The sequence below is a fragment of the Pangasianodon hypophthalmus genome, chromosome 20, assembly GCF_027358585.1.
Source record: "Pangasianodon hypophthalmus isolate fPanHyp1 chromosome 20, fPanHyp1.pri, whole genome shotgun sequence".
Classification (NCBI taxonomy): Eukaryota; Metazoa; Chordata; class Actinopteri; order Siluriformes; family Pangasiidae; genus Pangasianodon; species Pangasianodon hypophthalmus.
Window position 1 is genome coordinate 10,264,470 of NC_069729.1, and position 15,303 is coordinate 10,279,772.

The window sequence follows — 15,303 nt, forward strand, 5'->3', positions numbered from 1 at the left end:
CAAGAGAGGGAGTCCACCGCATTGTTGTTCTGACCAGGAATATGCATTGCTCTGATCAACAGGAGGTGTCTGTCTGCCCATAGCAACAACCCTCGTGTCAGTTGGAGACATGACCAACACCTTGTTCCACCCTGGTGATTGATCAGATAAACTACTGTGGTACTGTCTGTTCGCACCAATACGTGTCTCCCTGCCAGTACCTGCCTGAAATGTCTCAGGGTGAGAAACACTACCCATAGCTCCAACAGGTTGATATGGCATCCCCTTAGCTGTGGGCTCCACCTCCCTTGAATGCCACGATGCTGCCACAGTCCTCCCTATCCTGATTGAGAAGCGTCTGTGGTTATTACCTCTAGAGCAAATTGGTTGTGAATTGGTGACAACCGTCTGACTATTAGCCAGCGTTGAAATGGCTGAAGGTGTAACAGCCCTAGATGAATGACCGACGAGGCTGTGGTGAGTATCCCAGCCAGACATAGAAAGTTGATGTAAGGCAGTCTGCATTGAGTTTGGAACCCTGCTAATGTCCTGCACACAGCCTGCCTCCTTTGCACTGTGAGGGTAGCCCTCATTGACCTGGAATCCAGGTGCATGCCTAGAAAACAGGCTGACTGGTGAGGCACCGGACAGCTTTTCCTCAGGTTTACCCTCAATCCAAGGTCGCAACATGCTCCAGTAGGCACCGAGTGTTGCTGATGGCCTGCTGAGACGTCCTGGCACACAGAAGCCAGTCGTCTAGATATGGCAGGATCAACAGGCCGGACACAGGTACATGATGGGGGTCTGTGACGGAATTGAAGATATCCTTTCTCCAGTATATCGATGATCCACTTGTTGTTTGTAATAGCCCTCCACTGCTGTAACTGAGGGACTGAGAAACGTTACAGACTGGCCGTCAACAGCGGGTGGCAGGAAACGAGAACAAACCCCTCCACCTCTTGACAGGGAGGCGCTAGGATGCGTCGGCTGACATGATGGTCTGTGCGACTGCCCCTGTACACACTGCAGTGAGGCTGTCTGATAGGCATCCAGCCAGTGTGCTGGCTGATCAGAATAGCCTCCCCTGTGCTCAAGATGCCGGAAACGAGATTCTACTGCACACACACTTCGTTCCAGAGCCTCCTGAAAGGCTGGCCCAAATACCTGACCAGACACCAGTGGCAACTGATGAAGGCTATTGCAGCATGCCTCTGAAGCAACTACATCTGCAATGTCGGAACAAATCCTCTGGCTGAGAGACTGAACAGTGCAGAAGGTTTGAAGGACCCAAAACTGGGGAAGGTGGGTCCAGATCTGGCAAGTGCTATCTTCAGTGTATCTTGCAATGAAAAAACTACTGGTGGCTCCTCACCACGGAGGTCTGAGCCCTCATCACTATGGGACCACTGAGACTGGGACAATGGAGATGACATATCCTTCAATAAGGAATAGTGGCCTTGTTCAGGCTCAACCAAGGAATCCGAAGCAGCTAGTGGGACAGTATCTAGATCCTCTTGAGAGAAACTAACTGATGGTTCATGGAGAGGTAACTGGGAGCAGACATACCTGTCCCCCTACCCTCATCAGCTTCTTTACTGGAGGCAGGGACAGAACCCGCCAGTAAAGCCTGGAGGTTCTGGACTGTACTTGTAAGCTCAACCACTTGGTGAGCAAGGACAACTGAAGATACATGTTTCTCCTTTGGAGGTCCCTCAGCCCTTCCTACTGACCGCTTGCTGCTGCATAGTCGAACTGAGAAAGAATTTTGAGGAGAAAACCCTCGAAATTCAGGGTCCACTCCTGCGAGTCATTGTTGTCTCACTTCCATGGGCATAACACTACACTCAGGACAAGGATTTGTTAGAGCCTCCCTGAGGTGGTCAATACCCAAACAGGTAGGGCAATGGGTGTGAGCATCCATTAAATCCATAGGCCCAGAACAGACAGAGCACGCAGCCATATTTTTAATAATAATAAACTGAGACCCTTGGTCAGCCAATGGGGTAAAAGCACTCAAAGGGGATGCTTAGCTAACAAGCTTGTCACCTACGAACAGTCACCAAACACTCTGGAAACCAATGAGCATTCTTAGACTCAAGCACAACAAATGCTGCTAAATGACGATCAGTGCCCTGGATAACCAATGAGCTCTATATTACTCACCTGAATATTATTGGACATTCCACTGACATGATACCCTGGATAACCAATGGGTCCTTAGTCAGACAAATCCATGCTTGAACCCCAGCGGGGATCGTGTACAAATCCAGCGATGTATCAGTACCTTTTAGTTTTTAAGATTTAAAGTTTTAAAGTTTTAAATGTGTCGAGACACAGTTGTAATGGGGAGCTAATGCCAGCCCAAATTAAACGAGATTTCTCCACGAGAATGACAAAGAGACAGACCATGACGTAAACGGAAGCTTATATGGACTCTGATACGTCATTGGTCAAGGGCACGTGTTACTGAATCCATACGAGATTCTCGTATCATGCGCGAGTGCATGACCACCTTCCACTATGTTTAACCGTTTCTGGCGGTCTGGAACTATGAAATAGAACTAGTCCCGCACCGTTTGACTCACAGACACGGATCATACTTCAAATCGCTCGAAATTCTCGGGAGATGTGTAAGGTTACTTTTCTTGCCATTCCCACATACACGTCATGTGAAATTCACTTCTTCAAACTTCCCCATACACACTCATTGAGAAATAAGTAGCAGGACCCAGAATAAGTGGAATCACAATTTCAATGAGCTCTGTCAGCATGGCATTTTACACTCGTTGCTTGCAAGATCTTCCACGGATTACTGTGAATGATGTCAATCGCATTGTGAGGTTGGCATCTGTCACTCCCTCTAGTAAGAAGGAGAAGGGCTTTATATTGTATGTTTCGACAATTTTGAGGGCAAGGTTTCTCAAGATAACAAACTAGCTAGCTTCGTTTGTGACAGTTCATACTCTTATAGGTTTAAATCTATCTAGTTAACCTTGTTTTAGATATTCTGTTTTTATAGTTTCAGCAATGTTAATACAACATGTATGATTCTTTAGGACTATAAATGTCAATAATTTTGTGCATTTTTTCAGTTTCTGATAAGAATCAGGTGACAGAGATCAGTGTGAGGGTGATTTGTTTCAATCTATGAGGAAGTCAGAGAAGCCACATAGTTTGAGAATGGGGAGACAAAACTAGAGAACTCAGTTTACTTATCAACCGACTAGCTACAGCCTTGCAACCAACTAGGATCATATTGAAACCTCCTAGAACACTATAGCATCCACCTGGAACCCCATAACAGCCACCTAGCAACACCCTACAGTAGCAACCAGTTGAGTTTCTTTAGCAACACATAACTATACCCTAGCAACCAACTTCAATATGCTAGCTAACACATTTTAATATTTTAGTGCTTTAAACTAGCCTTTTAACCTTTACATGCTCAACTGTTCATAGCAACCAATTAGCAAGACCCTAGCAACCAGCTGGGATAGCATAGCAACCACCTAGCAACACCTAGGCATCCACATGGTATATCATAGCAGCATTTTAGCATTTTAACCCTTTAACTCTTAAACGTGTTTCAACGTTTTTAACATTTTAACCTTTCCATACTATAAACTTTTAGCCTTTTAACATTTAAACATTTAATTGTATTAAAATTATAAAATCGGTGAGAACAAAACACTGTAATATTGTTTAACTCTTTTACTGTGTTTAGTGGGCTCTGTCAAGCCAACATCAAAGTTTGTTCATGAACTTCAGCCTTCTATTGGCAGTACTAGTATAGTATTGCATATGTTTCAAACCATTTCATAGAAGTGTTTGTCAAAAGTGACCATATACAGTTAAAAGTTGGCATTGGACATTTTAAAAGTGAGATACAATAAAAATCAGGTAGAATTAATTAAAGCACAGAACAATTGTAACAACATATACTGTAGCTAAAAGACTCTACTTTAAATAATATAATTAAAATCAGTATATCTGCACACTTACATATTATAGAATATTACGTAAAGACCAGTGAGGCTGAGGGTCATGCACATTGTTGTATAATGAAGTAAATAAGCATAAATTAACAAAGTATTAAACTAACGTTATTTCATATACTGATTTACAGTATCACTGCTTCCACTCTAAGCAGAATTAGTTACATACTGAACTTTACATTAATAGCGGCAGTGGATGATGTAAGGATGGTATACCGTTTCAATTAAACATAATAATCACTTCAACCATTTGGATCAGTCGGTAAGTCCACTCCTTCACCTTCTGTACATTTTTCAATAATGTTGAGTGATCTAAAACACAAATACATACAATATGGACCATCGATATACCACATAAAATAATGTGTCTAATCCATTTTAAAACTATACAAATAGAGCAAACTTACTTGTTCTAAAATATACTAATACATCAATATACTAATGTACAAGCATGTGTAGTGGTAGTAAAAATATAAGACTTTCCACAGAGATAGTGACAATGAAGCTCAATCATCTTTGGTTCAAACAGTGCATTCATCTCTCTCTGATGCGAACTCACAGTGTTCAACTGCTGTTGGTCATGCAAAGAAGTAGACAGGGAGAAGTAGAAAGGGAGCTCATGTCAAAGCTGTCCAGACTGTCTTGACTGCTGGAGTTAGTGTCAGGAAGGTTTTGATTATTAGTTACAGAATTTTCCTGTGAAACAGAGTGACCATGGTTTAGGATTAGAGACTATTTCAATGCTACATCTGTTCAGAAGTTATGACAAGGGGTTGTTAGAGAAGAAGAGCCTTGTCTTGAGTTGCCATATGATCGACTACTCTTCAGTGGTGATTCTTAGGGAGATGATTCACTTTGGTTGTGTAGAACATGTCTGCTCATAACAGTAAGGGTCTTCTGGACTGGAGTTGTGGCACCTATGATTTTCTTCTTAGTGCATTAATATATTGATGTCAAAACCTCTAAATGACAAAAACAGGGAACACAGGAGATGGTGAAGGTTGAGTTTGACTAAATGCTAACACCCACCTTTTCAGTGATGGCATTGATAGCAACATGAACAAAGATTGATGCCTCCTCCATACCCTCTAAATAGACATGACGATATCCTGCACAGAATTAGTAAGATCATTTATACTCAAGTTTTTCTGCAGGGAGAACCCAGTCATTTGGTTCTGCATTCTAAATATAATTTATTAAAAATGAGAACTATTCCCTGTCTTCAGTATCATTATAAGCAAAGTACCAGGCATAATGCTCATAAAAGCTATTGTTCTTTGCCCGATGAAGTCTCGCCAGATTGGATTGGCATTCCAAACCATAAAGCGCACAAGAGCAATTTTAGGCATTTGGAGGATAAACACCAAGGTCTCCTCCCACATGGGGTTGAAACCTGTTAATGAAACAGGAATGTTAAATTCATATAATCTTGAATAATTAATTAACATTATGATGATACACAAATTCAGTGAGCTTTTTCCAGTATGTACCATTGTCCTCTATTATCCTTGTTTGCTTCTTTTGGCAATCAACAGGCAGACCAATAATCTCAACTTCAACAAAGGGATCTATGATCTGCAGGTAACAAAATTTGTCAGCTATGGCTGAGATTAGCAAATATTCAGTTTGTCATACGCCAGTTTATTGTGTTAACGTACCTCTCTTCTGTCCCCTAAGATGAAGTATTTTGGTTTTGGTAGCTGCTGGCCACTAATTATTTTCAGCACTAACTGGGTTTTTCTGTGTTCAGGTAATGGGTCACTCAGCATTGGGTTAAAGGCACCTGAAAGCATTTACTATTACACAAACAATATATTTTCCAAAATCTAAATAGGAATAAATGAAACTTGATGCTCACCTCTCCACATGCATTTAGGTTTCAGTACATATCCACAATTTCCATTGGCAGCAAATTTGGCTCTGTTAAGTTGCAGCATGCGGCTTTCTGTTTGGTAGTTAAGTGCGACTGAAAAATCAGAACAAGGCTTTTTTAAAGACAGATCAAATTGCAGTATACATGACTTCAACAGATTAGAATTTAATATAGAGGATTATTAAGAGTTTCCAATCTAATATCAGTTATACTAGATACACTATATGGCCAGAAGTTTGTGGACACCTGACCATCACACCCATATGTGCTTTTTGAACATCCCATTGCACACTTAGTCCCTTCTATTTCTCTTATAATAATTGCCACTCTTCTGGGAAGGCTTTCCACTATATTTTTTAACATGGCTATGGGGATCTGCCATTCAGCCACAAGAGAATGCACAGGGGCATTGTCATGCTGGAACATGTTTGAGTTTAGTTCCAGTGAAGGGAAATTGTAATGTTAAAGCATACAAAGACATCCTATACAATTGTGTGCTTCCAACTTTGTGGCAACAGTTTGGGGACGGCCCACATATGAGTGTGATGGTAAAGTGTCCAAAAACCTTTGGCTATATAGTGTATTATTGATAATTATATAGTAAATTAAAAAACATAATTTGCAATAAATTATGCAATGAACAATCTAAAAATCTAAACAAAAAACAAAATGTGTACATATTGTGCTTTTGCTCAAAGCTACAATCATACCCAAATGGCATCCTGTGTTCCAGAATGGCTGAGGGTTGAAGTTGCTGGAGTCAATGCGGTAGTTAGAAGGATAGATGCGGAGAAGTTGCCGCTGGTTGAAACATACTAACTGGCCTGGCTTAAACTCCATGATCTGGTTGGCTATGCTTTCATTTAAGGATGACACTTGCCAGCTGGACAAATATGCTGTTATACACAAATTACATTTTTAAGGTTCAAATATGATGCTGATACAAATGAAATAGTTCTAGCAGTATATTTCCACAGAAAAAAAGCTGCAGAATTATTCTACAGTAGAATCTTTCTGCTCTCACCTTGAGTTTCAATATCATGGACTTGCACTGATTTTGTGTATTTCACCAGGTCTGAGAGGGCCCGAGCAAGCCTCATTGTTTTCCTCCGTCTCCATTGTTTCATGAACACACAAAATTAACTGCTATCTGATATAATTCAAGAAGTGTTCAGACTATTTCTGAGTTGATTGTCTATCTACTCACTTGCCATAGTTGATAACTTTGTTTTGATTATATTTGGGAATATCCTCATCTGTGTCCGAGTCACTCTCTTCCAATTTCATACATTTTTGTTTCTGGAAGGGCAATTGTCAGACACTGGCATTGGGTTTCAAGGCTGCAGTTTTGGGTTTAATTTATTCATTAGATAAGGGTATGAGAAGGAATCTAAATCTCAGAGAGTGAGGAGACTGACCTTGCATCTGAAGCTGCCCATGAAAGATTTCCTCAAGTGTTTCTTTAATTCCTCACCAGTGTCTTCTTCTCTAGCACTACCCTGTAATATAGAACACAATTTGTGCAGCATAGTAAAGATAAATGACTAGTCACTGTGTCACTGTATGATTAGAGATGGCAGGGTTATGCATTTGAAAAGCAATTATGAAACCCTAACATGCTGTGACCCATTATGTGTTCTTTGGTTGTCCCTCTGTGGAAACCCTTAACAATTCTGTGTAGAACCCTACAACAGAGTGGTATAATCCCTAATAGAAAATATGTTTCAAATTGAACCCTTTTTAGAAGCAAACAATCCAATGAACCTTAGCAGAATAAAATAACAAATAAAATCTCAAAGATGATATTGGACCTCAATTATGTACTTTTCACTGGGTGTAAATTTAAATTTAAAATGAGTAAATTCACACAGTTATCAGCCAATAACTGTGAGTCTATCAGCCAATAACTTTCGGCCTGGAAGACCACAGAAGACAACTAAAATGGATGATCGCAGAATCCTTTCCTTGGTGAAGACAAACCCCTTCACAACATCAACAGGAGTCAAGAACACTCTGGAGAAGGTAGGTGTATCATTGTCGAAATCTACAATCAAGAGACGCCTTCATTAATACAGAGGGTTTACAAGGTGCAAACCACTGGGAACATTCAAGAACAGGAAAGTCAGATTAGACTTTGCCAGAAAACATCTAAAAAAAAAAAAAAAGCCTCCCATGTTCTGGAATAATATTCTTTGAACTGATGAAACCAAGATTAACTTGTATCAGAATGAATGGAAGAGAAAAGTATGGCGAATGAAAGGAACAGCTCACGATCCAAAGTATACCACATTATATGTCAAACATGGTGGAGGCAGTGTTATGGCATGGTCATGTATGGCTGCCAATGGAACGGGCTCACTGGTGTTTATTGATGATGTGACTGCTGACAGAAGTAGCTAGATGAAAACATAAAATAAATTCTGAGGTGTATAGGGCTATACTCTCTGCTCACATTCAGCCAAATGCTACAAAAGTGACAGGATGCCGCTTCACAGTGCAGGTGGATAATGACCCTAAACATACTGCGAAAGCAACTCAAGACATTTTGAAGGCAAAGAATTGGAATATTCTTCAATGGCCAAGTCAGTCACCTGATCCCAACCCAGTAGAGCATGCTTTTCACTTACTGAAGACAAGACTGAAGGCAGAAACACCCACAAACAGTCAGCAACTGAAGGTGGCTGCAGTGAAGGCCTGGCAAAGCATCTCCAGGGAGGAAACTCAGAATTTGATGACGTCCATGGGCTCCAGACTTCAGGCAGTCATTGACTGCAAAGGATTTTCATCCCAGTATTCAAACTATGGTTATATTTAAAATCATGTCACTTTGTCCAAATACCTTTGGGCCGCTGAAAATGGAGGTACTTTGTTGAAAATGGCTGTAATTCGTAAATGGTAAATGCCATATTTTTGTGGAACCTCTTAAAATAAAGCTGAAAGTCTACACTTCAATCACATCTTGATTGTTTTATTTTCAAATCCATTGTGGTGGTGTATAAAGGCAAAATCACAAAAACTCTGTCACTGTCCAAATACTTCTGGACCTAACTGTGTATATATATATATCACATATATATATAAAATATGTGTGTGTGTATCTGTTTATCTGTTCCACCTCATCTCTGCTGTCTTCATCAGACACAGACACATCCCCCTCTTCGGCATTAGCATCAATATTGGAGGGCAGCTTCTTACCCTGAAATAGCATGGAAATAGCATAGCCTGGCAACCTCTTCTTCTCTATGCTTTTATTTCTTATGTCACACACCTTAATCCTACCTTGACAAGAATTTTCCCTTTGAGGACCTCAGGTGAAGGAAGTTGTTGCATTTCATTCACATTAATGTTTGACAAGTCCAGCTTGTCCTGCAGCACTTCAATGAGATACTGAGCCATCTTTTTCTGCTGAGGCACAGTGCAATGATTCTCTATGGATAATATCACAGGGTATCTGCAATAGAAACAGTTCCATTACATCAGTAATGGTCATCCAGTAACACTTTACAATAATGTTCTCATAGAAAACTATGCAGGAACTAAGTAGGAATGAGCAGTTCTTCATTAACACTTTAAGTATTAACTACTAAGAACCACTAGTTAATTCTTCTGTGTATATGTTACTATAAGTTTTATTTGCTACTATGAGATTCATTGCTGGTGAACATTAATTCCCAATAGCTAAGCTTTACCTTCCTCCTGGAGATCTACTACCTAATATACATCAACCAATTCCAGTACATCAGTGTCTTTATTTTATGAGCGGTCTCTTCAGATTGGTGTCTTGTTTTTATTGGAACAGTCTAGGTCTAAAGAAAGAAATGGACAATGATATCCTACAAAAGTACAAGGCTATAATGTAGCAATGACCAACACATAGTCTCCATTAACATACTTGCTGTAAATAACTTACTTTTAAATAACAAAACACTAAGGTTTCAATAATTAGTAATAAATTACTACATGTAATACTGTTCCACATCGTCATTAACTACTGAAGAACAACCAGTGACTGTATTTATATGGGTGGACGTGGCAAGAAGGGATTAAAAGTGAAGCCAAAATGTCTCTGAGGCCCTCTAGTGGCTGGCTGCAGTACAATAACCTTTCATTCCCATGTTAGTGAATGAAAAACATGTCAAACTTACATTTTTAGTTACACCTCCACAATTTATTTTGAGGAATAGTGTTCTGTCGTTTTTAGAAGTTCAGTTGACCTTGAACCTCCAATATCTCTCCCAATATTTTTCTTTATGATAAATACAATTTATAGGAGCTATTGGATGATAAATAAAAGGGCATAGCTGATGAAGTGATTGACCGTTTGGACATGACAGTCAAGTCTCATGAACGCACATGCACTTTCGTGCACCTGAAGCTCTTGACAGTTCTATAGAAAAACCAAAGCCCTTGTTCTGTTGTAAACTGTTCTGACAGAACCTCAGTGGGGTGTTCTTTGCAGTTGTTCCAGTATGTTGCTCATGTCGATATCTAAGCTAGCTCAGTACAGATATTATACCTAGCCATCCAATGTGAGTGACCAAAATGATGGCATAAACTAAGTCAGCTAATATTGGCTAAATTTCATAACAATTTATTATTGACTATATGACCTTAGCGAACACTTGAAGTAGGTTGGTAAGGCTGATTAACATTACGGATTAGTCAGCTAGCTACCAAATAGCAGCTCACTCAGTTATGACTCAAAGCTCTAAAATCTTTTTCTGTTAATGGTAAAATCAACTTGCCCAAATTATACATATATAATTAATTAATAAGGCTGTACTTCCACTCTGAGATAGCATTCGACACATTATCATCACACCCATATGTGGGCCTTCCCCAAATTGTTGCCACAAAGTTGGAAGCACACAATTGTCTCTCTTCATATACTGTAGCATTAAGAGTTCCCTTCCCTGGAACTAAAGGGCCTAGCCCAAACCTGATCCAGTATGACAGTGCCCCTGCGCACAAAGTGAGGTCTATGACATGGCTTACCAAGGTTGGTGTGGAAGAACTGAAGTGGCCTGCACAGAGCCCTGACTTGAACCCCACTGAACACCTTCAAGATAAATTGGAACTCTGACTGTGTGCCAGGCCTCCTTGCCCGACATCAGTGCCTGTCCTCTCTAATGCTCTTGTAGCTGAATGGGCACAAATCCCCACAGCAATGTTCCAAAATCTAGTGGAAAGCCTTCTCTAGTAGTGACGTAAGATCTGTCTAAAATAATCTCAACAAATCTTTCACTAAGGTACGTTTAACATTCAACATGGCAAACATTCAGCTTGTTCAGTTTGTTGAGTGCAGGATGTTTAGACATTCTTCCTTTGTTGTTAGTAATAGCTTTATTTGTGATATGTGTATATTAGTGTATACTACTCCCTTCTGAAACCTTCCTCTCAAGGTTTCTTCCTCATATCATCTCAGGGAGTTTTTCCTTGCTATTATCGCCTCTGGCTTGCTCATTATGGATAAATTTATCCAGAATTTATATAGTTCTGTAAAGCTGCTTTGTGAGAATGTTCACTGTTAAAAGCGCTATACAAATAAAATTGAATTATCAGATGATTTTAATTGATTAATTGATAGAAACAAAATTACTATTACTTGTATATCATTATAAATTTTGATCAGGCACTTAGTAGAGTTGATCTTTTTCTGTGGTTGTATCTCAAATGACATTCTAGTAGCCATCTGGTGCACTACATAGGTTCTACAACTCAACTCTCATACATCATCAGCAAAGAAATTTTTTGATAGCATTCTTGTTTTCACAGTTTAAAATATTATTAATATACAATTTAACACTGAGTACAAATGAATTAAAATCAGGCTTGTTTTTGCTAAATTTTGATTTTACGTATATAATATTTAGCATGTTAATGTTAAAATTAGAGTTCTCATTCTTATAGATAGTACAATCAAAAATTATATTTTCAAACTTAAAGGAAATGTCAGGGAAAAACATAGAAGTTAAAATTATTTTGTTTCCATAGATTTTTTTTATTATACATTTACGGCATTTGGAAGACATCCTTATCAAGGGCAACTTACATTTTATCTCTCTTTTTTTTTTTTATACAAGAGAGCAGTTGAGGATTAAGGGCCTTGCTCAAGGGCCTAGCAGTGGCAGCTTGGCGGTGCTGGGATTTGAACTCACGACCTTCTGATCAGTATTCCAATGTTGTACATTTGGATGAGGGACTATTTGATTTTGAAAGAGGGTATGGATCTTTTTGTTATTAGAGGAAGAAAAAGAGGGAGCGAAGCCAACAATTTACAAAAGCGAATCAATTTACCAACGGAAGATTCTACAGGATTTTGGAAAAGCAGGATTTCCAAAAGCAGTGCTAAATTTTTTAGTAGTTATTGGAATGCAATAGTGTGATATAAACTCATTGTAACCAAAAATGTTTAACTAAAATAATATTACACTTAACCCAATTCTCAAAATACAGTGGCTTATTCATTTAGAAAATGTCTCTATTGTGCCAGATTATATAACTATGGTGAGAAAAGTTATATTTGTAGATCAAAGCCTATGATAATAAGCACTGTCTATGAAATGAGAATAGTTTGATTGTAATTTTATCAGGGTTATAATTACAGTATAATAGGAGGTTTAAACCACCTAAATTTGTAAATACATGATATGAAATCAAATTTTATATTGAAGTGTGTTTTTTAAGTACGGTATGAGTCAATTGATTTTAAGTGTATTGTTAAGATTTCAGAAAAAAATTATTTTAAAAAATCTAATGTAATTATTCTTATTTTTCCACAAAAAGTTGAACAATATTTGGTCAGTAGTTTCTAGTTTTCCCAATAATTGGGATGAAATTATCTGCGCATCTACTTTATTCATTTTTGGAAATTATGATGCTGAGGTAGTTTCTCTCATCTTTAACAGCAATATTGTAAATAGTTAAACAATTGCAGTCTTCAATCACAAGGGGTCACACTTGCTGATATTAAGAAACATACCAGAGGCTTTAGAAAATACATTTAAAACATCAATAGCTAAAGAAATTGTGAAAAAAAAAATGCAGAAAGAGCCTGGTATCATCTGCCAGAAAATTGTGTTCAACTGATTCAAAGTCTTTGTAAAAATCCCAGAATAAAATAAAATTATCTGTAATCAACTCTGCATAATCTATAATATCTAAAACTAATATAATATTATTTGAAATATGTTTAAATAAAATTCAGAGATTATTCCATCCACGCCTGGAGATTTGTTAGTTTTAAGACGAGATAACCTTTGATACTTCTCGCAAAGTGATAGTTTGGTCACAAAGTATTTTGTCTGCTTCATTCATTTTTTTAGCAGTTGGGTAATGAATCAAAACAGAAAAAGGCAGCTTGATTACTGAAATATGAAGGATACAGATATTTGTAGAAGCTAGTACCATATTAGATTTCTTTGTGGATGTCAGTAGTAACTTTACTCATTTTAATTTGTGAATAGATTTGTAAGCCTGAAAAAATATATTGAGTTCTGTTCTCCACACTCTAACCATTTTTCCTGGACCTAATGAATGACCCTTTAGCCCTATCTCTGTACATTTAATATAGTTTGCATTATAAAGAATACATTTCAGACTCTACCTGGTCAGATAAACAGTCTGGGTTTTTCAGAAATTGCAGAAATTTTAGAAATAACCTCCTGTTCTTTGGGCTTTTTTTGGTAGACATAATGCTTCCATATCTTTGAAGAAAAAAAAAAAATCCAATGTCATATTTTTAAAGTTCCCAATTAAGGCAGAAATAATTTTTTGTGCAAGCTTTAAATCAATGTGAAATTAAAGTATGTAGCATTTGAAGATAATTGTTATTCAGAATGTACAGTGGATATAAAAGTTTATGATGTCACAACCTTTTTCTACCTTTATTGTGAAATTGCAACCTATAAATTAAACAATAAGAAACATTTTAGGGGAAAAATGAAAAAAAAAAAAAAGTACAACTGTAAACTGTTTGGATAAGCGTGAACACCCCTAAACTAATACTCAGTTGAAGCACTTTTAGATTTTATCATGACATTCAATCTTTTTGGGTAAGAGTCAAACAGTGTGGCAAATCCTGAGTTAGCAATACTATGCCATTCTTCCTTGCAAAAGAATTGTAACATCTTCTCTTCTTCGGGTCATCCCACAGATTTTCGATTGGATTTAGATCTGGACTCTGGCTGGGCCATTCCAAAACCTTGATCTTGTTTTGGTGAAGCCAAACAAGATTTATTGATTTGGGGATGTGTTTCGGGTTGCTGTCATGCTGAAACTTGAAATTTCTCTTCATCTTAAGTGTTTTAGCAGATGCCTTAAGGTTTTGCGCCAACATTTACTGGTATTTGGAGCTATTCATTACTCCCTCTACTCTGCTCCAGCTGAAGAAAAGCAGCCCCAAAGCATGATGATGCCGCTTCCATGCTTCACTGTGGGGATTGTGTTCTTCTAGTGATGTGCTGTTTTTTTTTTTAATTAATTTTTTTTTTTTGTGCCAAACGTCTTTTGTTATTATGACCAAAAGTTCAACTTTGGTCTCATCAGACCATAACACATTATTCCACATGGTTTTTGGAGATTGGATGTATTTTTTTTTGCAAACTTTAGCCAGGCTTGGATTTTTTTTAAAAGGCTTCCTTCTTGCTACCCTACCCTGTAACCCAGACATATGAAGAATTTGAGAGATTGTGGTCAAATGTAGGGGGCAACCAATCCTTGCCAGAAATTGTTGCAATTCTTATAATGTTGCTGTAGGCCTCTTGGGAGCCTCTTGAGTTTGAACGTGACTGGTTGATTTTGAACACTGCCACATTCCTAATTATAAATGGGTATGCACACTTATGCAAGCTGGAAGGTATTTGTTTTTCTTTTTTTTCCCCTAAAACATTTCTGGTTGTCTGTCACTTGATTTTTATATTTTGTGATTTCACAATAAAGTTTCTGACATGGGTTAACTTAGTTATTTTTACATCACAAAAACCTTTTAACAGGGGTGTGTAGACTTTTTATATCCACTGTAGCTCTACAAGAATATTCCTAAGTAAATAATAATTTAATGAAAATTGCACTATGAGCAGTAAGGGTGTAACAGTTGCCAGCCAAATCACTTATTTTTTCACTGGAGGTGAGGGAATGGAGTGTGGCAGCTGGCAGCTTCTATTTACTGATCCGAGAAGCCCGATGGGACAAGGTCAGTAAGGAAAGAGAACAGTGGAGGTCCAGTGAAGGGCAGGCCTTCCTCTTGCTGAATGGTCTTCAAGAGGCCAAAGGAAAAGTGGAGTTGAGATGTCTAATACATGGCCAAGAATTCCATCAGTGATTCTTTGCATTTCCTGTCACTCTGGGTCTTGACTTTCTAGAGACTTACGGAGGGCGTCTTTTCAAATATCAAAGGCAAATGTTGCATTGTTTACATCAATGATACTGTCATTTATTTCAACTCTATAGAACAAC

The 15,303-nt window shown here is 38.2% G+C and overlaps 1 protein-coding gene across 1 annotated transcript in view; it reads right to left on the bottom strand.

Annotated features, from left to right (window-relative positions):
- Nucleotides 1-3,737: 3,737 nt before the first annotated feature.
- Nucleotides 3,738-15,303, bottom strand: part of plch2b (phospholipase C, eta 2b) — a 36,370-nt gene continuing 24,804 nt past the window's right edge. The window contains exons 9-19 of the mRNA XM_053226912.1: nucleotides 9,127-9,298; nucleotides 8,963-9,043; nucleotides 7,266-7,346; nucleotides 7,055-7,146; nucleotides 6,872-6,960; nucleotides 6,558-6,743; nucleotides 5,833-5,940; nucleotides 5,633-5,757; nucleotides 5,465-5,549; nucleotides 5,221-5,367; nucleotides 3,738-5,083 (exon numbers count right to left, since the gene is read on the bottom strand). Of these exons, the coding sequence (XP_053082887.1) occupies nucleotides 4,986-5,083; nucleotides 5,221-5,367; nucleotides 5,465-5,549; nucleotides 5,633-5,757; nucleotides 5,833-5,940; nucleotides 6,558-6,743; nucleotides 6,872-6,960; nucleotides 7,055-7,146; nucleotides 7,266-7,346; nucleotides 8,963-9,043; nucleotides 9,127-9,298 (1,264 nt within the window). The 3' untranslated portion in view covers nucleotides 3,738-4,985. The remainder of the gene's footprint in view (nucleotides 5,084-5,220; nucleotides 5,368-5,464; nucleotides 5,550-5,632; nucleotides 5,758-5,832; nucleotides 5,941-6,557; nucleotides 6,744-6,871; nucleotides 6,961-7,054; nucleotides 7,147-7,265; nucleotides 7,347-8,962; nucleotides 9,044-9,126; nucleotides 9,299-15,303) is intronic.